This window comes from Ahaetulla prasina, chromosome 2, assembly GCF_028640845.1.
Source record: "Ahaetulla prasina isolate Xishuangbanna chromosome 2, ASM2864084v1, whole genome shotgun sequence".
NCBI classification, from domain to species: Eukaryota; Metazoa; Chordata; class Lepidosauria; order Squamata; family Colubridae; genus Ahaetulla; species Ahaetulla prasina.
In genome coordinates this window covers 54,478,336-54,502,059 of record NC_080540.1, presented here as the reverse complement: position 1 = coordinate 54,502,059, position 23,724 = coordinate 54,478,336, and the positions used below count along the sequence as shown (strand labels likewise).

The following is a 23,724-nucleotide window of genomic DNA, read 5'->3' as shown; positions in this document are numbered from 1 at the left end:
ACAGCAAAGCCATATAAATCAAAATTCACAAATGTCATGGTAGGAAATAGTTATTTACACTTATGCTAGAAATCATTTCATTGTTTACAATTGTCTTTAACAGATGACAACAATAAGGTTACTTGGCTTTTATTTAAAGGTCACAATACCAGATAACTAGTATATTTTTAAATATACAGTAACAAAAATGGAGTTTAAAACATTATTTCTGTATTATTTACTCTATTAACTTTATTTACTTTATTAATAAGAGTAAATAATATATAATTATTTACTATTATATATTATTTACACACGAGAAATAAGCTTTGAATCAATATTAATAAAGAAAATGGCTCCAGAAATCAGTGATTTTTCTTAGCAAATACTGCAGACTATGATTGCCAGCTATACTTGGAAAAAAAATGTGCTTTGTTATTAATTATGCACAACCAGCCCTGTGAAATTTTAATTCACATATAACACAATTTGCAATGATTTGATGAAGTAAATTGATTTTGATTTTCTCAATACAAAAGCACTTTACAAGACTCAATCACAGATATTACAATATGCATATTGCAAGGAAATATGGGGAAATCAAAATGAGAAAAAGCGTGTGAATCAGTAACAGTAAATGAAGAGAAAAGAAGATAAAAAAAACAATGAAGGAAGAACAGGGAACTAATGGGTTGACAAATATTGTTTAATTCACTGACAAATAATGAAACAAAGAGATTTAAGCCACGATTCAACTTAAGGTCATTCATCAACTTTTTATTTTTAGTATTAGTATTCCTAACAATATAAGTGTAAGTTCCAGCAATAGACGTAGAATTGCCTCTGTAATGTATAAAATGTAACCTGGCAGAGAGACAATTATAAAGACCATAAAAAGTAATTTCCTAGCAAAACAACAGCTGATTTGGATATATTTACCATATGGAAATGATGGAGGCCAGAAATAGTTACTTGTGAGAGAAAGTGCCTGAAAACAGCTGGTATACATATTTGAAAGGCTTTTAGAAATTCACCCTTACCACATAATTGGAATCTGGTTTAGCTTTACAAGTCCACACCCAAGTGCTCTGTTCACCTATGGTGCCAAGACGCACTCCATCCTTCGTATAAAGGGATACTTGCTTGTCAGAGCCTCCCATTAAGATGTATTCTCCTTTTGAAAAATAGCTAACACAACATGGATCAAAGTTCAGGACTCTGTCTTTTCCAATCTATAAGAATACAGACAAAGATGTTTAACATTTGATTTTGCAATAAGAAATTTCATCTGCAAACAGGAAGGAAATTACACATATTTTTGTATTTGATTTGTCACAGATCTTCATTTGAGGTTGCTACAACCTCTTCATTTTTAAAAAGCACCTTAAAAATGAAATAATATGGTTAGTATTAGGTTCAACAATATATGACATATGCATATTAGCCCATTTCTGTTATTCAAGGATGAGGAGGAACTCAGCCAGAATAATTCTGTTTAATAGTTTTTGGCTCAGAAATAGGCTGTCATACTGGTACAGACTCCTCAGTTAATTCCATCTGGTCTGCTGTGCTTGCCATCTTTTCTCTTTCTTTTTTAAATTTTACTAATTTTACTGTAATTTCTTTCAGAATTGTGAGCTACACAATCATCGAGAAATGGACAGTATACAGATTTAATTTATGTGTGTGTGTGTGTGTGTGTGTGTGTGTGCGCACACACACACACACACACACACACACATACCGTGTTACTCGAAAATAAGACCCTGTCTTATATTTTTTTGAACCCTGAAATAAGCGCTTGGCCTTATTGTCATGCGCTCAAAAGCCTGATTGAGCTTATTATCAGGGGATGTCTTATTTTGGGGGAAACGGGGAATACTTTGCATACTTTTATGCATACTTTTCTACAAAAAGGCAAATAAACGGGCCTCTGATTTTGTAGAATATACAGCTAGGTTTAAAAAATTCAGAAAAAGAAGGAGTATTTGGGAAGAAAGAATATATATACAAAAAGAATACACACACACACACAAACTTTCCAGTTAAGAAGTAACTTACTTGCTTGCCACTTAGTTGATAAAAAGAAAGCCTTTGTCCCCAATCTGCCACAGCTAAAATATCATTATGCTCATCTCTGTTGGATATAAAAGAAAAAGCAATTATGTAGCGGCAGTGCAACAAGCAGATATTGTTTGTCAGTGGCAATATCACTAGTTAAAAGACCTTCTGAAATCTAGATATGGGCCAGCAACTCTTAACGGCTTTAGAGCCATTATACTTCCTTATAAGAGTATACAGCAGATTACAGAAGATTAATACTAGAAAATTTTCTAGTATTAATCTTCCCTATGCTCTTGACATATCCTTGCCAATGGAAAACTAATTATTGAGTCAACTAACTGAACACAGATTATTATTTCATGTATATTGGATGCATGATTTGGGGAAAAAGTTGAGAGATTTAGCCTATAGCTAGAAATGTGTTCAATATATAGTATTGGTTCTTATAGTTAAGATTTTATGCCACACATAGAATTTTTTTTTTTCAGCTCTATACCCAAAGGTATGGAAACCAACAAGATGTCAAAAGAAACATACACTGCATGGTCTTATGATTGGGAAGAGATTAGTATTATAAAAATGGAAGGACATTTTCATATCAGGAGTCTTAAGTGGAGGCCTGTTTAGAAATTCAGTCTGCATTTAAATATGTCGGCGTGTGACTATAAACTTTCATTCCTCCCCCCTTTTTAATATTAAATAAACTGACTTAAATGTACTGTATATGAACATATCTATAAGATTAACTGAACAGTTTGTCAGGGATGAATATTCATATAACTTTTTTGTATTTTTATTTCATAAATAAATTTAAGTTTCATAATTACATCAAATATTTGTATGTGCTAAAGTAATACATTTTGTTCCCTCAGAGAGTAATAACAAAACACTTTCTGGGACAGATTTTGTTTTTGTTATTTTGTTAGATGCTGGTCCTTATAACTTGACCTGCTGGTATTTGGTGAAACCTAATTCAGCATTGTCTATAATTGCTTGCAATAGATTTTCAGAGTTTCCAAATAAGTATTCCCTACCCTATATGAAGATCCGCTTTAAACCATGGACTTTACTACTGAGCTATAATAACATTTTAGCTTGTAAATTATTCTAGACTTTTTAAGAGAAGGCAGCATCTTCCTACTAACAGTTAAAAGTTGGATTTGACCTATATGACTTTTCCCACTGAACTACTTTTGGGTACTTCAGTGAGCTTTTAAAGCAACACAAGGTTCTAGTTCCCTAGAAGGAATTAATGATACCCCGCAAATATTTTTCCAATTTCCTTCAGCTCTGAGAGTTTGTGGTGAAATTTCTGGAATATGGGAAAACATCTACCTCATGCAGGAGTTTGTGCTAAATTCAACTTTTAGTATACCAGGTCAAATTAGAGAAGTTGGCAAAATCAGTATGGGAAATTTTGTGAAACTCATTATACTGCTTTTACATTATGAAATACATTACTTGTGATAATGAAATGTGAATCAGTAGGATTCCATACATATCTATATTGATCCTAAAATGGTATAGCTTTATTTCCTTGATATTTCACTCACGAGCCGGCATTCCTAGGACTCTCATCTTCCTCACGTTCTTCTTCCTCTGCCTCACTACCCTGACTACTGCATGTGATGGACTTCAGAACTGGTATATCCTCTAAACAGGTGTGACCTGCCTCGTCCTCTTCTTCGCTGTCTCTAGCACTCCAGAGATTCTCCCAGCGACTGCAAATACCAATTGTTTGTTCACATGAACTACTGCCACATAATTCAACTTTCAAAATACGTTAGTTCAAAGGTCAGTGCCCTGAAATTAAATAATCTTTCACAGACAAGACTTTGCAGTCTCCCTTAAATATTCTAGAATCTAGAATATACAGAACGTATTGTTCCAGAAAAACTTTTTAAAATCAGGCTGTAGAAAATATAGCATTTTAAAACAGGGGTCTCCAACCTTGGTCCCTTTAAGACTTGTGGACTTGAACTCCCAGAGTCCTTCAGCCAGCGAAGCTGGCTGAGGAACTCTGGGAGTTGAAGTCCACAAGTCTTAAAGGGACCAAGGTTGGAGACCCCTGCTTTAAAACAGAGACTTTAGGGAGAAAGGTTATAGAAATTGCTGATCTGGACCCATGTACACACACACACGTCATTTGAAATGATCGGGTGGATCAAAACTTCTCAGTCACAATAGTAAAACCAATCAATTAATATAGCATTTCATTGTTATCACTACAATACTTTCTCGCAAAGTTTTTCCACAGAGTCCCATGTATTGGGTCACTGAAATCAATGGACAAAATAAGTGTATTGGCATAGGATACAGTGAAAAGAATGGGAGAAAAGTTCAAATAAACATCCTACCTCCTAGCCTCTTAAGACTCTTAAGCAGCTTGTCTCTAAAAATATTATTCTTTGCAATAGCACCAAATATCTGTAGCTCGGGTATAGGATAAGGGTGAAGGTTCGTTCTTGAAAAGAATATTCTTTTTAAGAAGCTCAATCAGAGATTCATTTAAATGTTTTTAGACATTGTTAGCATGTAGATATAGAACCCCTATATAATTAGATGAATTTGCTACCATATACCATGCAAAACAGATCTAGCTCCTTAAACATTTATCATATCCTCCTTGAGGTATGAGGAATGGGAAAATAGGATACAGCTTTCTCTGCAAAAGTTTCTCATGTTTATGTAATACCCATCCCTGCAGTCAAATTCTTTTATCAAGGACCCCACAATTCTCTTTTGCTTGTTTTTAATGGTTTTACTATACAGAGATAAGGAGTTTGTAGTTAATTATAAACACTTTTGGAGGACATTCATACAGCACATAAATGATAAAAAAGTAGAAATTAATAATTAATAAATATTAATTATTGTGATGCCCCTTACATTTCTCTGTTTTTATTAAGCAAAATGAGAAAATGCCAGAGTGAAATCTGGAGCAAATATGAGCAGCTTAACCATTCAATTTGTATGGTAAGCAAACCAAATGAAAGAGAATATGATCTTTCCTATGGCCAAATGTAATATGGAACTATCTTGTTTCTTACATTAAAAAAACAACTTCAGGATTTATTCCCAAAATTAATCACAGATCGGTAATAATATGCTGACTCCTGAAATATATAGGCTACGTTGCAATGATACTTATTAAATATACCAAGAACACACTGAATATATGAAGCTTTAATTTTTCACTCAAGATACAAACATGTTACCTTGATGGATTCCAAGAAATAGACCAAACTGGAGATAAAGATCCTCCTGGTCGTTCAATTTTGACTTTCTCTTCACCATTTTTATTCCTAATGCTGACAATACCATTGTACAACCCCAAAGCGAGATATTGTCCATCATTCGTCCAACTGGGGGAAAAAATACAATACAGTAGGCTAAATGTTTCTCAGAACTAGAGGGAACCAACAGTATGAAATGGAGGATATTAGGGGAGTGGAGAGTTTGCTGAGGGAGAAAGGCCACCCTGCCGCTAATACTATCTGGTCACTTAGTCAGGAAGGAATGCTTTTGGCTCCAAGACCAGAAGCAATGCCCCATTCCTACTTTAACTACATCATGTTTTGTGTGGAGCAGCACACAAACATAACTATGTATCATTTGAAAGCCCAAATTATAATCTTTGAGCCAAATAGTTACATACCTACAACAAGTGATCTTATTGCTAACTTTATGTTTGTTGACTGACTTCTGTTCAGGAGACCACAGTCCTTAAAAACAACAAGATCAAAATACAGGAATTAAAAAACAATTATAATTGTAAGAGCATTCAAAAGCAGTTACACAATAACTGCTAAAAATAATGACATTAATGTTCATCGTATGTGTTATTCATCTTAATAAGATTTCTTTCAATCTGACTGTCCTCTTCAATATTGGTACCACTTCTGTGCTGCATAGTAGCATTTCATAATGTTACCCATTACCAATCATCTATAAAGAAAGGACTACAATGGTCTGGGAAGACTGTAGCTCAATGGTTGTGCCTCAAGTGCATTAAATTTAGGTTCATCCTCTGGCATTACCAGTTAAGTGAGAACCTTTAAGCTGATGCTAAACAACAAAACTGGACCAGATGGACAGGTAGTTTGACATGCTGGAAACCAAGCTCCCACATTTCTAATAAAATATTATAGTCTCTTGGGATTTTATACAATCTGCCCTTCACACTAATGAACAATTCCTGTCAGAAAACACGAGGAGAATAGCTTTCATCTTTGTTTTCAAAATCTGCCCTGGTGTTTGGGAAATATCCAAGCAGATTCTAATGTGTAGAGGGCAAACAAGAGAAAGGAGGGGGGAAGCTTTACTCACATATTACATTTCAACTTTGCGCTACCTAAACCAGTATTACAGTAATGTCTGCAATTCTTGCTGGGTTTCTTCCTTTACTACATGAAGCATTAGAATTTGAACTTAAGAATTTGGCAATGGGGAATCCATACCAAAATCACTTGAAGAGCAGGATGCAAGTTGATGTGTAACAGGATTATAAGACACACATTGTATAGAATCGTTGTGCCTAAAACAAAATTAATAAACAACAGTGAAAGAGCGGCATTGGAAGAATGGCAAACTAAATCAATATGGAAAAGCTATGCTAGCTTTTTATAAGTAAAGCTATCAAATATGGGCTATAGTAGTCTGGATAACCTCTGCATTATAGCAGTAAGGGTTTTCTATTTCTCTTTACTGCCATAGATCTAGATTTTGATTCATGCTGTAGGCTGAAGAAAGAAGGGGGGTTTAATATCCCTTATCTAATTCATTAAAAAAAGGTTATATTACTGAAGGATTCACCTGGTTTATATTTAAACTTTTAAGTGACTATTAACCTTGATGGCAATGTAACTGCCTATGGAGACCAGTGGACTTCCTTGTGCAGTTGGTTGGCCTTTGGAAAAACAGACTCCTGGACTAGGTGGGTCAGGGATCCAATCCAGCAGGAATCTACTCATATTCTTATAAAGGATTTGGCAAATGTTTTAAATATTTTGTACATTTTGACCCTCTATGCTGGGGGTCCCTCATCCCCGAACTGCATCCCACTACCAGGCCATGGCCCATTGGAAACTGGGATGCTGAAGAGGCAGGCAAGCATGCAAAGCTTCATTTGCCCATACATAGGATACACAGATGAAACCATTCCCCACTCCCTGAACAAACCACTGAAGCCACAGCCACTGGTCCACAGAACCAAAAAGGTTGGGGACCCCTGTTCTTCACTACATCAGTGAACAGACAGTGAAATCTCAATTTAACAGACCAAACAAGCTTATCTTAAATTGCTTAAACTATGTACTTCTCAGCAATATATAATTTGTATAATTGCTGCAAATAATAAAACATTTATGTAAATTTAACTGCCTCATCCAACTAGTTTGGACTTGTCTGTTACTTGAAGTAATGGGTTTTTGCTCTAAATTTGGTCTGTTGGATCCAGAAGTCATTATATAGATGTTTGTTAATTTGAAGTTTTACTGTACTTATAAAAAGGCTCTAGCTAGCTCTGTTCATAAAAGCTATGCTAATAACCTGTTTCAGGCATTCACAACACAGATGTCTCCCACATATACTGAAATATGGCTTTGTTAACTGAGAATTATTAATACTGATATTCAGGCTAAATGGAGGGTAATAGGGATAATAAATATGTTCAACTCATTAACAAGTAATAGGAAGATATTCCTTTCCTCTGAAAAGTAATGGGATACTTCTGAAACAATTAAGTTGTTAATTAACAAAACTTCAAAACTTCCATTAGTAGCAATGTTTATGATCAGTTTATGATATGTTTATTTTGTGGAATCCCATGGCCCTTTATATGGTTTTAATATGTGTAATGTTGTATACACTCAAGTTTTAGTTAGGAGAGAAATTAATAATGTTTTCCAAGTGACCTATTTGCACAGTCACTGCATCCATAGCCTCAGTGATCTTAGTCAGGGATTTTGGGACGAAGAAGGAAGTAACTCAACTTCTTCCCTCTTACAAAGAATTTAGGGAGTATAGCTTTCTACTTCATTCTCCCACTATTTTTGTTTGGTATCATCATTCTCTATCTCTATTTTCATCAGGAAATTAACTATCTATTTCTCCCATTAGCAGGATTATTAGGTTGATTAGCTAGTGGTAACATAAGTAAGCCAGGTGCTGTTCCTGTCAGTCAACTGGCAAGGAGGGAGTCACTTGGTACTAATGGAGGTAGAAAAAAGAGAGGCAGCCATCAAGCAAAAAAGAAAATGTGTTGGGATTATATCCTTATGCTCAAGCTTGTGCTGTGTATATTAACCAAGCTCAGAAGCTTATTGTTTTAAAAATGAAATGGAAACATATAAAAATCCTTTAAACAGTTGAAACCTATATTATGGCACTACTGAGTTACCCGCCTTCTGAAAAAATTGCTTTACAAAGAAACAGAGAATCACAAATCCCATATTCAATGTTTAAACTTCTTCAGATATTTACTCAATCATGGGAGGGCCAGGATTGCTGACCCATGTTCTATATTGGCTACTGATACGGCCTCCATCATCCTCAGTTTCAGACCTTACTACACCAGGTCTTTTTAAAATAGATCCAGTCCCTGTAAAATTGTTTTCTTTTTAGTGTCAAGATTTCTTCTGATTATATTAAAAGTAATTCTGAAACAGTCATACGTCAAAGTCAAAATCACTTACGTGTACTTCAGGATACCTTCTAACTTTGAAGTCCAGATTATGACAGTTTTGTCTGCAGCTCCTGATGCAAAGCGTTTTCCTAGGAAAATTTGTAGAAGCCAATATAAATTATGAAATAGCTTTAGAATGAATTGGCCGCGGTGTGGCTCAGGCTGTAAGAAGCCTGTTATTAAACACAGCTGCCTGCAATTACTGCAGGTTCAAGCCCCACCAGGTCCAAGGTTGACTCAGCCTTCCATCCTTTATAAGGTAGGTAAAATGAGGACCCAGATTGTTGGGGGGGCAATAAGTTGACTTTGTAAATATAAAAATAGAATGAGACTATTGCCTTACGCACTGTAAGCCGCCCTGAGTCTTCGGAGAAGGGCGGGATATAAATGTAAACAAAAAAAAAAAACCAGAAATGAAATAATATTAAGTCTTATCATTTTCTTAATCTTGCTATAAATGGGAGAAGATAGTACCAGTACATAACCATATCTTATATACATATTTATGGTATAACTTTAATTTGATCAATTGACTACTAATTGTATTTTTAATTAGAATGTTTTTCATTGCAGTACAATTTGTACAAATGTATTAATAATATGATCTCAAAGGCACTTTCAAATGCTGGCAAGCACCTGCTATCTGTATAGCAGACTACTAGACCTAAAGACTTCTCAAAAATATTTATTAAATCAATCTTTTTCTCAGTTCATTGAAAGAACTTTAAAATGTGTTGTTAATAATTATATTTTTGTTAGTGGACATATCTATCATCTCAAGTCTGGTTCAGAAAGTAACATTTATATAATTATGAAAAGTATAAAATAACTATTAATGCATACTTTGTTTCTTTTATATTAGCAGAAAGCAACTTAGCTGTGAAAAATCTTGGCTATATGCTAAAAAAAATAAATCTGAGAAGTTATGAGTTCCTTGTGCGCAAATTCCCAACTGTCAAAAGTAGACACTGTACTGAAATATGCTAACAACAATAATTCAATATTGTACTACTTGGAAGTGAAATTATCAGCAATGTTTTGAACATCCCAAAAAACTTAATACTTCTTAAGAAAGTTTAATCAGGAGTTGATCAATTCTTTGCCTCAGTTAGCAAGAGATGCTATATAGATCTTATATTGATGACATAAAAAAGGCAAATGTAATTGTAGAAAATGTAAACAAGTGGATTTCATATTACCATCTTTTGCATATGCTACACAATATACTGTATCCTTATGGGCTTTCAAGGGCTGGATTAATGTTCCATCAGATGTATCATACACCTGTATAACACAGAAAGTATAATAGTACAGACACACAAAAATAATACTTTAAGGCAAACTATTTTAAAACAAAGATAAAATGCAGAAAAATGCTCTTAGATCTCCAATTCTATATTGCAAAATTCCAGATGATTCAACATGACAGCAAAGGTACCATAACAACATAATACACCATGAATATTATAAACAATGGCACCTAAGGTATACATTATGGAACAATAAAACTCATAGTAAGAGTACAAAGAACATATAGATCAATAATTCAGTCATTAATCAGAATAATCATACACTAAAATTGCACAGTTCACAATTCCACATTCATCTGTTTTACTTTCCAGCATTTTGAATGTACTTAAAGCTCTATTGAACACCAATACAAACTTTAAGCACAAGTATAATATGCTCTGGTGCTTAAGACCTGCCAGCAAACAGACTCAAAATACCATTTCTAGTTTCTGAAAATCTTCAAAAACAGCCTCATGCAAAGCACATTGCAAACATCCATTTGCCCACCTAGCAGTTGCCATATACCAGGAGATTTCCAAGTTTACATGCTTACTTCTTGAGGGATAACATCTCCCATTTGAGACATGACACTGAAAAAAATCAGAAACCTGAACAAACCAACAATACCAGTCCTGGCTTTTTCATCAGTCTATTTTGTCTCATTCAGATCCTTTAAACATTAGGACAAGACTTCCATATCATGGGCCTGGGTAGCCCAGGGCAGCAATGGAAAAGTCATTGGCATGTTGAGGACACTTTATCCTAAACTGACTGATCACTTGTCTCAATGGCTGCATGTAAATCAGGGGTGTCAAACTGCATATCTTTGAGGCTGGATCAGCATTGTAGTTGTCCTTTGCAGGCCGATCCGGGGGTGGGTGGGGGATACGGTGTGTGTGTGTGGACACAAGACGTTTTGGCCAGTAAAGTGCTGCAGGAGGTTATCCAGACCAAAAACAGGGCGTGGGGGGGCATGTATGGTTCCGTGTGTCCCATTTTGGCTGCCAGAGGCACCGCGGGCCAATCCTTTGTTATTTCCAGGCCGGCCCCACAGACCAGATTTAAGCACCCAGCTGGCTGGATCTGGCCCACGGGCCTTAAGTTTGACACCCCTAATATAGATGGTCAACAAACAATAAGATAAGGAGGCCCTGTAACACTGGGCTGATCTCATCTGATCTCATTAACTGAAACCACGTGCTAAAAAGGGCTACTACTGTAGAACAATGGCTCCAATCTCCAATCATGGCAAGCTGAGAAAGGGGCAAGTCCCTTAACAAATCACTTCAGAGGTAACCCACTAGCACAATCAATGCCATCTTCATTGCATGCCTAGGCCTGAATTCTGACTGAATTCACGAGGAGTCTTTGGTGCTCTCTCAGCTTTCTTGTTTTCTTACAGACATTTCATAACCCAAACTAGGTAACATCATCAGTGCTAGTCAGACTAGCACTGATGATGTTACCTAGTTTGGGTAATGAAACATCTGCAAGAAAACACGGAAGCTCAGAAAGCACCAAGGACCCCTCATGTCAACCCTAAGCCTCAAATATTCTCCTTTATTGGTGACTGAATTCAGCATCCAAATAGTCCACCTTTTCTAAGGTATTTTCTAATGTGTTTCCACTACTCTCAAGTAAACTACCTCTCCATCCCCAACTCCCAAGCAAATTTATAATCCTGAGATTTCTTGGTAATGTTCTGTTTAAGTACTAACACCATTTCAAATAATTTTTCTAATTTGAATCTCTTTTAGGCCACATACTGTATTTTTTAAAACCTCATACCAGTAATCTGTTTCCAGATGCAATTATTAGTTGTGTTCCATCAGGCTTAAAGGCAAGGTCGTAGATACTGTGAAAACAAAGAATGCTGTTAAAAGGCAAGTGCTCTTATCTACTTATTTGTTATTTTCATCAGATAGGTCACTAATCTACAAAACAGTTGCATAAAGTATCAATGTGGCATAATTGCTTTTAGTTTAGGATACTGTGTGGACCCAACAATTGTCATGGCCAAATTATTACAAATACTTTAGTGCTATGCAATTAAATTATTCTTTATTCATTCTGTTTTAAGAAAATCGTGGATTAGTATACAGGTAGTCCTTGACTTACGACCACAATTGAGCCCAAAATGTGTTAAGTGAGATATTTGTTAAGTGTGATTTGCCTCATTTTACAACCTTTCTTGCTACAGTTGTTAAGTGAATCACTGCAGTTGATAAGTTAGTAACCAGGTTAAGTGAACCTGGCTTCCCTACTGACTTTACTCATCAGAAGGTCACAAAAGTTATCGCACAATCTTGGGACAGAGCAACGGTCATAAGTGTGAACCAATGGCCAAGCATCTGACTTTTTTTCCCATGATCATGGGGATGCTTCAAAGGTTGCAACTGTGAAAAACCTTCGTAAGTCATTTTTTTTCAGTGCTGTTGTAACTTTGAACGGTCACTAAATGAACTGCTATACCTCAAGGACTACCTGTACTTTTTCATTTATTTAGGTATTTATTCCATTTTTACCCCACAAAGACCTTGCGATTCCCAGCCATTTATTAGGTAACGTATTTGGGATTACATAAGAGAAAAGCGGTAGAGGCATACCTTATTATTTAAGGTCCTGTATATAAATAGGGAGCAAGCCCCACATTCACACGAACTGATGAAGTTATCTAGTTGGGTCACGAAACATCCGCAAGCAAACGACTAAGCTCAGAGAGCACCAAGGACTCCACAGTTCAACCCCGACATTCTCTTATTTCATGAACTTATATGACATGTAAATTTAATAAATGCATTTATATTGGGAGTTATTCAAAATAACCCATAGCAGAAGAGAAAGATGCAACTCTCTTCCCCGTTATCCTCCCCAGTCCCGTTTCGGAGAGAGGACCGCCTCTTACCACTGCTCGACCTTATCCCTCCAAGTCAACGCAGCTCGCATGTCGTCCCCTTCAGGTGCATCGCCCTCGCCGGCACCCAATTCTCTCACTCTTTCGAGGTGGCTTGTTTGTTTGTTTGTTTATATTTATTGATTCAGGACGCCAGCCGGCCTCCCAAGGCAACACGCATGCGCACTCCTCTCTAAACGCCCGCGTAGGTCCAAGAAATGCCCAGTGCGCAAGCGCGATCAGCCCCCGGCAGCGTCGTTCGCGCATGTCTTCAGTTCTTCGCCGAGCCTTTTCAGGTTATTACTGTTTCCAATAGCCCGCGGAAGAGAAGGGAAAGTTAGTGCCGCGAAAAGTGTGCTTGCGTCACCGGGGGGGCGTGGTCAATCGAAGCTGTGGTGTGTGGGTTTTTTTCCCCTCCCCCATCTATCCCCTTCTTAGGAAAAGATCGTTAGACTCTTATATTTTCCGGGATGAGGTTTAAGAGTTTAAAGTGCGCATGCGTTCAATGAAGACTAATAAGAATTGGCGCCTTCTGCGGGAAGTCACTCGTGGTGTTAAAATAATAGGAAGAGAAGAAGCTCTATGAAACCAGGTAAGGATTTTTTTCCACTGGAGGAAACCAAGGAGAGATGGATTTTTTAATTATAGCCATTAGATTGTGCCAATCGGCTTATTCTATTGGTTTGGTCTCAGTGATGTCATAATAGAAGTGGAACCCGTTTGTGTTCTGTCGATTGAGTTTGACAATGATGCGTGTTAACTTTCCCAGCGTACAGTGCATGGTAGGATGGTGGTCTCCGTTTTCTCAAATCGGGATTTTGGGATTAAAAACTCTTATTTAATAGATTTCCTGTTGATCTGTGGTGCTCGGTCATCCATTGATAACAGGCAGCACCTAGGAAAAAAACCTGTCTGTTCGTTCTGCAAAGTATCCCTCTCGATTTCCCGAAGGGTGAGAAGAAAACTGAAGCTGCAGCAAGGGAAAAGTGCTCTGGTACGGCAGCAAGTGTAAAATTAGCAATTATTTTTCTACAAGACACATTCAACAAAATATTTTTTTTCTGCCAGCAGAAATGCAAAGAATTGAGACCCATTTATATATTTGTATTTGAAGTTGCTAGAAGATAGAAGCAAAGCTGCTTGCCTTATGAAAATAGAAATTGCATTACTGTAATTAGATGGATCTGTCCAAAACTAATAATGCCTAGGAATCAATCAGCACTAGGCAGAAAGTCAATAAGGTAGTTACCGGTAGTTAAAATGTTGTACAGGAATAGAGAGCACAAATTCAAGTGTCTGCTTGGCCAAGAAGCTCACAATGCAACTTTAAGCTGCTAATTTGCTCTCAATCCAACCTTGGCAAGATTGTTAAAATGATAGGAGAGACCTTATAATAAGACCTTGAATTTCCTAGAACAATGCTTCTTCACCCTGGCATGTCCATATCTGAATTTCAACTCCTAGAATTTTCAGCAAAGGCCACATTGGCAGAGGAATTTTGGGAGCTGAAGTCCACCCAACATTTAGCCATCCAGGATGGGAAGTACTGTTACAGAGTGAGTTCATGAAACTAAATCAGAATTTCTTACTAGAGCTCATATTAATTTTTTTATGGTTCTCATAACCAAAACCAAAACACTGACGAATTTGGAACTAAAGATATGTATAAGTGATAATGCAGGAGCTTGCTTTACATCAGTGAGTACTTTCACTTGGAATGGGGGAAAAAAGTAAGGTAGAGGAGGATGGTTGAAAGAAATGCAGAAAAAAACATTTTAAATCATGAAAAGGTTAAAAAAAGATCCCATACAAAAGAGTGGCTTACAAATATTGGTCCTGTTGTATTTATTGACAGTTCTATAAGCGATACACACAAGATCAAAGGTACAAGCAAAGAAAAAGAATTAATTATAATGGTAGTAGAAGAAAGCTTTGGCCCCAGAAGGAAGAGCCTGCAGCCAACACTGAAAGTCCAGTGAAGTGTAATGGGCAGTAAGCAGCAGTATCTTTAGAATTTCCAGTCTGTCATCAAACACTTCTAGAAGAATGGGAGAATACAATAAAGCAAAGACAAACTGGTAGAACTGCAGGAAAATATTTTGTTTGATGTGTCAGGTAATCCCAGTTGTCTCTCACACTTCTACTTCTGATACAGCCTGTCGCAGTATAGGGAAAGCATTCAATGATATACTTTTTGTCAAAAACTGTGTACTTTATATATAAAAAATCTAATGCTGCATAAAGTGCTTGTGTTTCAGGAATATTAAGATGTTCCACTCTGTGCTCATAATATACTCACAAATATAATATTCTCAAATACACCATTTTCTGTGATTGTTTTACAAAATATGCTTAATACTGCTGCACCATACTGTGTTCATCTGGTGAAGTTCAGTCTATGTCATAAATTCTGTATATTGTCATCAGAGTTGGAAGGGGCCTTGAAGATCTTCTAGTCCAGAGGTGTTAAACTCGCAGCCTGCGGGCTGGATGCATCACGTGCTGGCCACCCCCAACCCTGTTTTAACGAAGGAAAAAGTTGCGATACATCACGTGACAACAGTGTGTCATCGCGAGTTTGACACCCCTGTTCTAGTCCAATCCTTGCTCAAGCAAGAGACCCTTATAATACTATGTAGTAGTACTATAAATTATAATTATAAAATGTATAATTATACATTGCACAATTTTTAAAATTACGGTTCTCAAGGTTAGTTCCCTGGCATCTCTACTTTTTGACAAATGTGTTTATAAATTGTTTTAGTATTACTGTTTCGATTTTTCTTTCCAAAATGGTAGTTTATTGTTATATTATTTTTCCATCATGACTATGATTATTAATAATTATTATAAACTTATATGCCTCCTGACTCACCAATTCTCACAGCAATCAAAGAAATTGCAATAAAATCAATACAAGTTAAAATGAAAGATGACAAGTGCAATGAAACTTAGATTGCTTATATTGTTTTTGTTTACAGACATGGTTTTTTTCCCCAACGATTATAAACTTTATTGACCGCACTTTTTTTCTCTCAGTACTCCAGGATTCAAGTTCAGATCTTGTGCTCTTTTGAATTACTTTAAAGCGGACAAAGATAACATTCTTACAACAGAGGATTTTGATTTTACTATGGCTGTTCAGAGGAATACACGGTTAAGAACCAAAAGATCTTCTACCAGAAAGGCAAGCACAGAAATTGAGAGTTGCATTTCTAGGAGTCCCGTTTCACTCTCTGGATTAGGGAAAAGTGAAGGAGATTGTAAATCTTCTCTAGAAAATAACTTGGAACTTCTATCCGACACTAGAGAACCAGAAATTCCTGCTACCTGTTTGCAGGATGGGCCTAATACCAGAGATATTTCTAAGGACTGTTTTTTGAAAAGTGATAAAAATGGTACTATTCAAAGGAAGATTCAAGTTAGAAAATCTAAAAAGTCTTCTGAAATAAGGAATATCACTCATGGCCAAAACAAAATACAGAGACTATCAGCGTGTAAAGAACAGGCACAAAGCAGTAAACGTGCCATATGTAAGAACAAAATGTGTGTACTTAATAGTGATTCCAGTGAAAACAAAGTATGCCGAAGAAGTTCAAGGAAAAGAAAAATATGTTTTAAGGATGAACTGTTGTTTGAACCAAAAACAGAGCAGAACGATAAACAGATTGAACCTTTCTTAGAACACCAAACAAGCACAGAAATATCAAAATGTACTGAGCGTTCTTGCAGCAGAATCACTGCAGCTGCTAATAAAAAGCTTTCAGTAGTGGAAATGCAAAGAAATGTGATGGCTTCAGAGAGTGCAAGTGAACAGAGGGCTTCCACTATGGATGTTACTGTTTTCCAGATGTGCGAAGAGAAACCTTTTACATCAACCAAAAGTATGTGTTTATGTATTTATTTATTTTCCAGAATGTTTAGATTACCTACCCCGTAAGACACGGGTGTCAAACTCAAGGCCCAGGGATCGGATTCGGCCCGTGGGGTGCTTAAATCTGGGCCACAGGTGGCCCTCCCGAGCTCCATTATCGCTGGCAGAGGGTTGCAGGAGGCCATCGCAGCCAAAAATGGAGCTTGCAAGGGCCGCGGGTAGCCCTGCTGAGCTCCGTTTTTCCTGGCAAAGAGTTGCAGGAAGCCGTTGCAGGAGTTCGGGAGCCCATTTTCACTGGCAGAGCACTCGGGTCACCACAGGTGCCACGCCCACCCAGGCCACACCCACCCTGGGCCCCAGAGGTCAAATACAACCCTGATGCGACCCTGAATGAAATTGAGTTCGACACATCTGCTCTAAGAGGATTGATTTACAAATTTTAAAAAAGCTAGTAAAGGTACTGCTTGCTGCATCTCTGGGAGAAAAGTGTAAGTTGTTCCAAAGGATGGAGGGTTCCAAAAAGGATTAAATTTAGGTCCGTGTCCCTTTGATCCCTAGTGAGGATGGGACTCTAAACAACCCCTCATCCTTCAGAACATATAGACCAGGGATGGGTTCCAAATTTTTTACTACTGGTTCTGTGGGCATGGCTTATTTTGTGGGTGTGACTTGATGGTCATGTGATAGTAGGCGTGTCTTGGTCATGTGATTGGGCGGGACTGGTGGTCATGTGACGGGGTTTGTGGTCATGTGGCTTTGTGAGATTTTGTTTTTCTGTGGTGAGTGTGAATCACCACACAAACACATAGAATCTCACAAAGCTGCACTAAGCTGAATATGCTAGCTATTGAATCATATAAAACGCAACCATGTTCCATGTGACCAGTGTTGGGTTTCAAAAATTTTTTACTACTGGTTCTGTGGGTGTGGCTTGGTGGGCGTGGCATGACTTGGTGGGCATAGCTTGGTGGGCGTGGGAGAGGAAGGTTACTGCAAAAACCCCATTTTTCCCGATCAGCTGGGACTCGGGAGGCAGAGAATAGATGGGGGCGGGGTCAGTCAGGTAGTATTTACCAATTCTCCAAACTACTCAAAATTTCCACTACCGGTTCTCCAGAACTAGTCAGAACCTGCTGAAACCCACCTGTCGTGTCCCACTCCTCCGCTGACGGCTGGGTCCGGGAAATCCGAATCAGGCTTGCCTCTGCAGCTCTGCCCAAAGTCCTAGCAAAGTCCTCAGAGCAGGCAGGAGACCAGTAAGTGACTTCAGCAAGATAAGTTTGACTTTTGCCTGACTCAGAGACTGCCAGAAAGTAGCTCCTTTATATAGGCCATGGGGTGTGGCTCCATGACTCAGCACTCATTAAGGCCTGCCCCTCCCTTCCCTCTGTTGCCTCCGCCTCTCCAATCTTCTGATGCGAGGGTCACTCCAATCAGCTGTTCTTGGGAGTAAACCCTCCTCAGGCTCACCTGCTGTGGAGGAGGGGGAGGGGTCTAGCTGCTCCGTTTGCCTGGGCATGGAGTCAGGGCTGGGGCAGGGAGATGCTCCTTCTTCTGCAGTTTGTGGGGGCATGGAGCCAGGACTTGGGCCGGAAGGCATACATTCCTCAGTGTTGGGGAGCAGGTAAGAAGGCCCCGGCTGCTCTGAGGGCGGGCAAGACACAACACCACCTCTAGTATAGACCATGCAGATTCCACCTTAGGAAAAGATCTGTAAGGTAACCTAAGGACCAACCATGTTGAGTTTTATTAGTATTTCATAGGCAGGCTCTTTTATAATAATACAATTATTGTAAAGAAAGAAAAAGGATCTTCTTAGTTCTTGGCTTTTATACATGTAAGTCCTCTACTTACAACCGGTCACTTAATTATAATGAACCCTAAAAATATTTATGACCTGGATTTTGAAGCCACCCCCCCCCCCCATGGTCATATGATCACATTTTAGGTGCTCAGCAACTACTCGTATTTAAAATACTTTTTGCCAGAAACGGCTGTTTACTTCCATTTTCTGGCAAAAAATGCCCATTGCAGACACTGAGTTCACTTAACGGTGTTCGTTTAATAACTAAGGATACTTGCTTAATGACCGTCACAAAAAATATTGTAAAATCAAGTTAGCAGGACTTACAATTATAACTATGAACTCAATTATGGTTGTATGTTAAGGACTATCTGTATTCCCTAGAGCAGCGGTTCTCAACCTGTGGATCGCGACCCCGTTGGGGGTCGAATGACGATTTGCCAGGGGTCACCTAAGACCATTGGAAATATGGGAAGTATACTTGCGAGTCAAAGAATCGCGCTCCAATGGTTGACTCCACAAGCCAGCTGCAGGCTCTTCAAATCGCTAGCCGAATTCGGCTTCAGGTGCGATGAATTAAAAAAGAAAGAAATCTTTGCTCTGATGTCTCCCTCTCAAGCCAGCTGCAATCACTCCCAATCGCTAGCCTAATCTGGCTTCAGGCGCGATAAACTTAATAGGGGAGGAGTCTCCGCTTTAATGCCTCCATCCTCAAGGCAATCGCAAGCAGTTCAGATCGCTAGCCAATACGGCTTCAGGCGCGATAAATTCAAAAAAACAGTTTGCCGCTTTTTTCCCCCTTCTGCGGCTGCTGAGGCTAATTTTACGGTTGGGGTCGCCACATCGTGGGGAATTGTATTAAAGGGGTTGCAGCACTATAAAGGTTGAGAACCACTGCCCTAGAGGTTGGGTATACTTGCATGGAGTGAAGAAAAGTGAAACAACATCACACACACACAAACACGCACGCACACACCTCCACGTAACCTATCTTTCTGAAAACCAGATCTGGATAATCAAAGAGGCAATGATAGTACAGATAGTCCTTGACTTACAACAGTTCGTTTAGTGACCGTTCTCTGAAAAAAGTTACTTATGACTGTTTTTCACACAACCTTTGCAGCATCCCCATGATCATGTCATCAAACTTCAGATGCTTGGCAATTGGTTCATATTTATGACTGTTGCTGTGTCCCAAGGTCGTGCGATCACATTTTTGCAACCTTCTGACAAGCAAAGTCAATGGGGAAGCCAGATTCACTTAACAACCAGGTTACTAACTTATCAATTGCAGTGACTCACTTAACAACTGTGGTAAGAAAGGTTGTAAAATGGGGCAAAACTCACTTAACAAATATCTCACTTAACAACAGAAATTTTGGGCTCAATTGTGGTCGTAAGTCGAGGACTATCTGTATTGCAGAAAGAAGGGATTATTGTTCTGTGTGTATCTTCTGTCCATAAAGAGCATAATAAAAATTTTACATTATTTTGTTTTTTTTATTTTGCTTTTCTACAATTAGAGAGCCGTACTCAAAGAACCCAAGTGGAAAGATGGAAAACCAGTCCATATTTTTCCAGAAAATTAATCAAAGAAGGTAAAAATGTTTTATATGAAAATGCTTTGGGGAAAATTAGCAAGCTTATTTTTAAAAAAATAATTCTAATAGGATTTGCAGTCTAAGTCATATTTATGTTTAAATTAAACATAATTAAAATGTTTTTATGCCTGCATAGTAAAATGTAAGCAGAGATGTTCTGAAATAAGTATAAATACTTATAGTTGTCTGAGTAAATTAATATGGGTAATATTTGGATGGATGACTTATAAACAACAGAATAATTTCAAATGTATTACAGTATATGAATAGCTGTTTGGTTTCCAATGAATCATCCCTTCTAAAGAGATTTGGTCAGTTACATTGATTGAATTAAGATGTAATGGAACCATTGTTTCCATTATGAGCAATCTACTGGTACATGGGCTTTTATTCATGAATTGTGAAAACATAAGGTTTTATTTAGATTTTAAACAATCATTCTCTTCTAATAAAAAAAATTGGGAACTGATTTATGTAAAATTCTAGCTACTGAATGTGATTGAGGATTAGAACATAGCTTCTGATTGTTCTCATTAAGACAAACTTAACCATAGTTCTTAATAATTTCAGCCTTTATAAGAGAAAAGGGAAGTTATAAGACAGTTGGCATATTTTGCTTCTTGTAGTGCCAATCTAACAGAAGCATCTAAAGACTGTCAGAAGGAAGCAAATTTTGGATGAATCCGATCTCTTTCTGTTTAGAACTTGAAAAAGCAACCCAGACTGTCTTTGTATCTATAGGAGTAATTGTAGACAATAAAAGTAAATTATGGTCACTTCTTTTTGTATTAGCTCCAAGTCCACCAAGAAGGAAAGCTTTTAGGAAATGGACTCCACCTCGTTCTCCTTTTAATCTGGTTCAGGAAACACTGTTTCATGATCCATGGAAACTTCTGATTGCAACTATATTTTTGAACAAAACCTCAGGTAAATAAGAGAGCAATCATGGCCACTTCTCTAATTCCCATGCATGGATTTGTTTTCCTGTGGTTCAGTCCAGTGCTGTTAGGACATGTGCAATTCATTTTGCAGACAAGTTAAAACATAAATTTCCCACGGAGTGCTAATCAGGCTATAAAGTACTATGTAAGAGGCTGTATCCAAATTATGATTTGATGTATTGCTAGAGAATCTGGATTTTCTCCCTAAGAAAATGGCTGTCATCCAGCTGGTAGGAACCAGAAAGAAGACAGTATTGAACTTAAATTATGCAAAGGGAATTAATGCTACTAAAATGGTAGCGATTCAGTAGTGACGTTTGCTCAATGTATCACGCAAGTTTGGTTGGATCATATACATATATAGTTTAAAAATCAGCTGATGAAGTTATGATCATATTGACAATATAAATCATTAGGGCTACTTCACACCACACTGATTTTCTGTCACTGAAATTACTTACATGCAATTGTGAATCCTGTATGTAAGTTGTAAGATATCAGTATGTCTAAAAACTGTCAACAGGTCTGTGCCAAGTTACTTCTGTGCAGAAAAATCTGTCTTTTGAGAAATTGCAGCCAGCTTTGCAAATTCAGTGCACATGTTGTTGTTCACAGTTTCTTATTTTTGCCTAGGAAAGATGGCTATCCCTGTGCTGTGGGAATTTTTTAAGAAATATCCTTCACCAAATGTAGCAAGAACTACCAACTGGAAAGAAATGTCAGAATTGCTTAAACCTCTTGGCCTATATAAACTCAGAGCAAAGACCATTGTTAAATTTTCAGGTAATATCTATAATATTCCATATGTTTCATGTATATTATCTCATAAACCTTGGTACAGTTATATATCAGTATTTGTATTTTTTATTGTGGTTGGAAGACCAAAACTGAGGAATGATAGTTTGCCAAAGACCTCTTAATACATTCATGATTGAGACATGAAGTGGAAATTTGTTTCATATATTTGAAGCAGGGGTGAAATGCTCCCGGATCGGACCAGATCGCGCGATCTGGTAGCGATCATGACTGGTAGTTCAGCGATCCGGTAGCAATGGCAGACCAAAGCTCGGCGCACCCCCCCAGGTGCCATTACTTCCTGGTTTTAACCAGGAAGTAATGTGTTTTTTACCTTCTGCGCATGCACAGAAGGTCTGCGCATGCATGTGATGCAAGCAAAGTGCGCACGCGTGGGGCACGTGCACTTCCGAACCGGCGAGGAAGGTAAGTAGATTTCACCCCTGATTTGAAGTCATTACCATTTAGTACTTGTTGTAAATTGTGATCCAAAAGGACATTTATATACCATCTCTATAATCTCTATTTCATGTTTTTTGTTTAATTTATGTATTGGTACTTTTAACATTGATTCTTTTGCCATTCTTTAAAACAGTTTGGAGTTTGGCATTGGAATATTTTAGTAATACGTCCTTTTTGAATTTAGTGAGAAATTTTAAACATAGAAGTGAAGTGCCATCTGTATTATTTATGAGTATTCTATTTTTGTTTAGCTACTGATAGAATGAGCTCCTAACTTTAATTTATCAAGGTTTTGATTTCTTGTAGTTTGCATTTTTATAAATGAGCAATTACTCTTTAAGTCTTATAAGTTATTTTTCATAAACTTAAAACCAATAGAATTTAGTCCAGCTTTTTATAACTATCTTTTGTTCCTTAGATGAATATTTGGTTAAGCAGTGGAAATATCCAATTGAATTACATGGAATTGGAAAATATGGAAATGATTCTTACAGAATTTTCTGTGTGAATGAATGGAAAGAGGTAAAGATGCTTGTGTGTTCTTAATTTAATGAAAATCATTGAAAGTCCAATATTAATTTCATACTATTATTTTAGTATTACTAATATTAATTACAGCAATCTGTAATCTAGAAATAATACAAGAGTTACAGCTACATACATAGTTCAAATGTTATGCTCTTCTAGATAGAATTTTTAAAACTATTATAAGACTTGAATATCTTTTTGCATTTTGTTGTTATTGTGCCTTAAAAAACAACATCATTAGCTCTGCAAAGTATTGTTAATATCACAACCTAAGAAATTAAACCCGACCCTCCATACTTTTCTCATATTTATCTGAGAGGTCTTATGCTAGTAATCACTTTTGTTCTATGATAGAGGAATTTTTATACTTCAGCAAATAAATATGAAATTACAATAAAATGTGCAAAATGGCATTAGATCACTGATGTACTGATGAGGTAAAAACATGTTCATTTCTCTTTCAGGTACAGCCACAAGACCACAAATTGAACATTTATCATTCCTGGCTGTGGGAAAATCATGACAAATTAAATCTTAATTATTAGCTCTCTATAATCCCTTGGCCCTTTCTCACTTTTTAAACTGCTTTTTCTGCTATCCCAATTTATTAACTATAAATATAAATGTTCTTTTTATATGCCTGTAAAGAATTTATTAAATTCCATTATTCTATATAATTTTGCTCAAAAGTGACATTTCTCATTTTTACTCCTTTGATCATGGACATTTGAAATACTGAAGTTTGTCTAGTGTAATACATAAGAACACAATAATACAGGACTGTACAATTTACAATTTAGCAAGCATC

At 37.2% G+C, this 23,724-nt stretch overlaps 2 protein-coding genes across 5 annotated transcripts in view; one reads left to right on the top strand and one right to left on the bottom strand.

Moving 5' to 3' along the window:
- IFT122 (intraflagellar transport 122) overlaps positions 1-13,105 on the bottom strand; it is a 77,574-nt gene extending 64,469 nt beyond the window's left edge. The window contains exons 1-10 of one of the 2 annotated variants that reach the window (XM_058168437.1): positions 12,924-13,105; positions 11,807-11,873; positions 9,928-10,012; positions 8,739-8,817; positions 6,504-6,580; positions 5,702-5,768; positions 5,262-5,408; positions 3,597-3,764; positions 2,041-2,116; positions 1,020-1,211 (exon numbers count right to left, since the gene is read on the bottom strand). In XM_058168437.1, the coding sequence (XP_058024420.1) occupies positions 1,020-1,211; positions 2,041-2,116; positions 3,597-3,764; positions 5,262-5,408; positions 5,702-5,768; positions 6,504-6,580; positions 8,739-8,817; positions 9,928-10,012; positions 11,807-11,873; positions 12,924-12,964 (999 nt within the window). In that variant the 5' untranslated portion in view covers positions 12,965-13,105. The remainder of the gene's footprint in view (positions 1-1,019; positions 1,212-2,040; positions 2,117-3,596; positions 3,765-5,261; positions 5,409-5,701; positions 5,769-6,503; positions 6,581-8,738; positions 8,818-9,927; positions 10,013-11,806; positions 11,874-12,923) is intronic. The other variant, XM_058168438.1, reaches the window with a different exon arrangement.
- Positions 13,106-13,265: 160 nt separating this feature from the next.
- On the top strand, positions 13,266-23,516 carry MBD4 (methyl-CpG binding domain 4, DNA glycosylase). Of its 3 annotated transcripts, XM_058168443.1 has the most exons (7): positions 13,279-13,503; positions 15,951-16,795; positions 20,113-20,187; positions 20,983-21,117; positions 21,765-21,914; positions 22,807-22,910; positions 23,381-23,516. In XM_058168443.1, the coding sequence occupies exons 2-7, from the start codon at positions 16,045-16,047 to the stop codon at positions 23,459-23,461; spliced, it is 1,296 nt and encodes a 431-aa protein (XP_058024426.1). In that variant the 5' UTR covers positions 13,279-13,503; positions 15,951-16,044; the 3' UTR covers positions 23,462-23,516. The 3 variants fall into 3 exon arrangements, 2 of the variants coding, with proteins under 2 accessions (XP_058024427.1, XP_058024426.1); XM_058168444.1 differs by lacking the exon at positions 20,983-21,117 and having other exon boundaries at positions 13,266-13,503; XR_009153360.1 differs by lacking the exon at positions 23,381-23,516 and having other exon boundaries at positions 13,273-13,503; positions 21,765-22,352; positions 22,807-22,911.
- The last annotated feature ends 208 nt before the right edge of the window (positions 23,517-23,724 follow it).

Coding starts and splice junctions, on each gene's coding strand:
- MBD4 (XM_058168443.1), top strand. CDS start 16,045: ATGGCTGTTCAGAGGAATACACGGTTAAGAACCAAAAGATCTTCTACC. Junction 20,188..20,982: donor CAGAAAATTAATCAAAGAAG/GTAAAAATGTTT, acceptor TTTTTGTATTAG/CTCCAAGTCCACCAAGAAGG. Junction 21,915..22,806: donor GACCATTGTTAAATTTTCAG/GTAATATCTATA, acceptor TTTGTTCCTTAG/ATGAATATTTGGTTAAGCAG.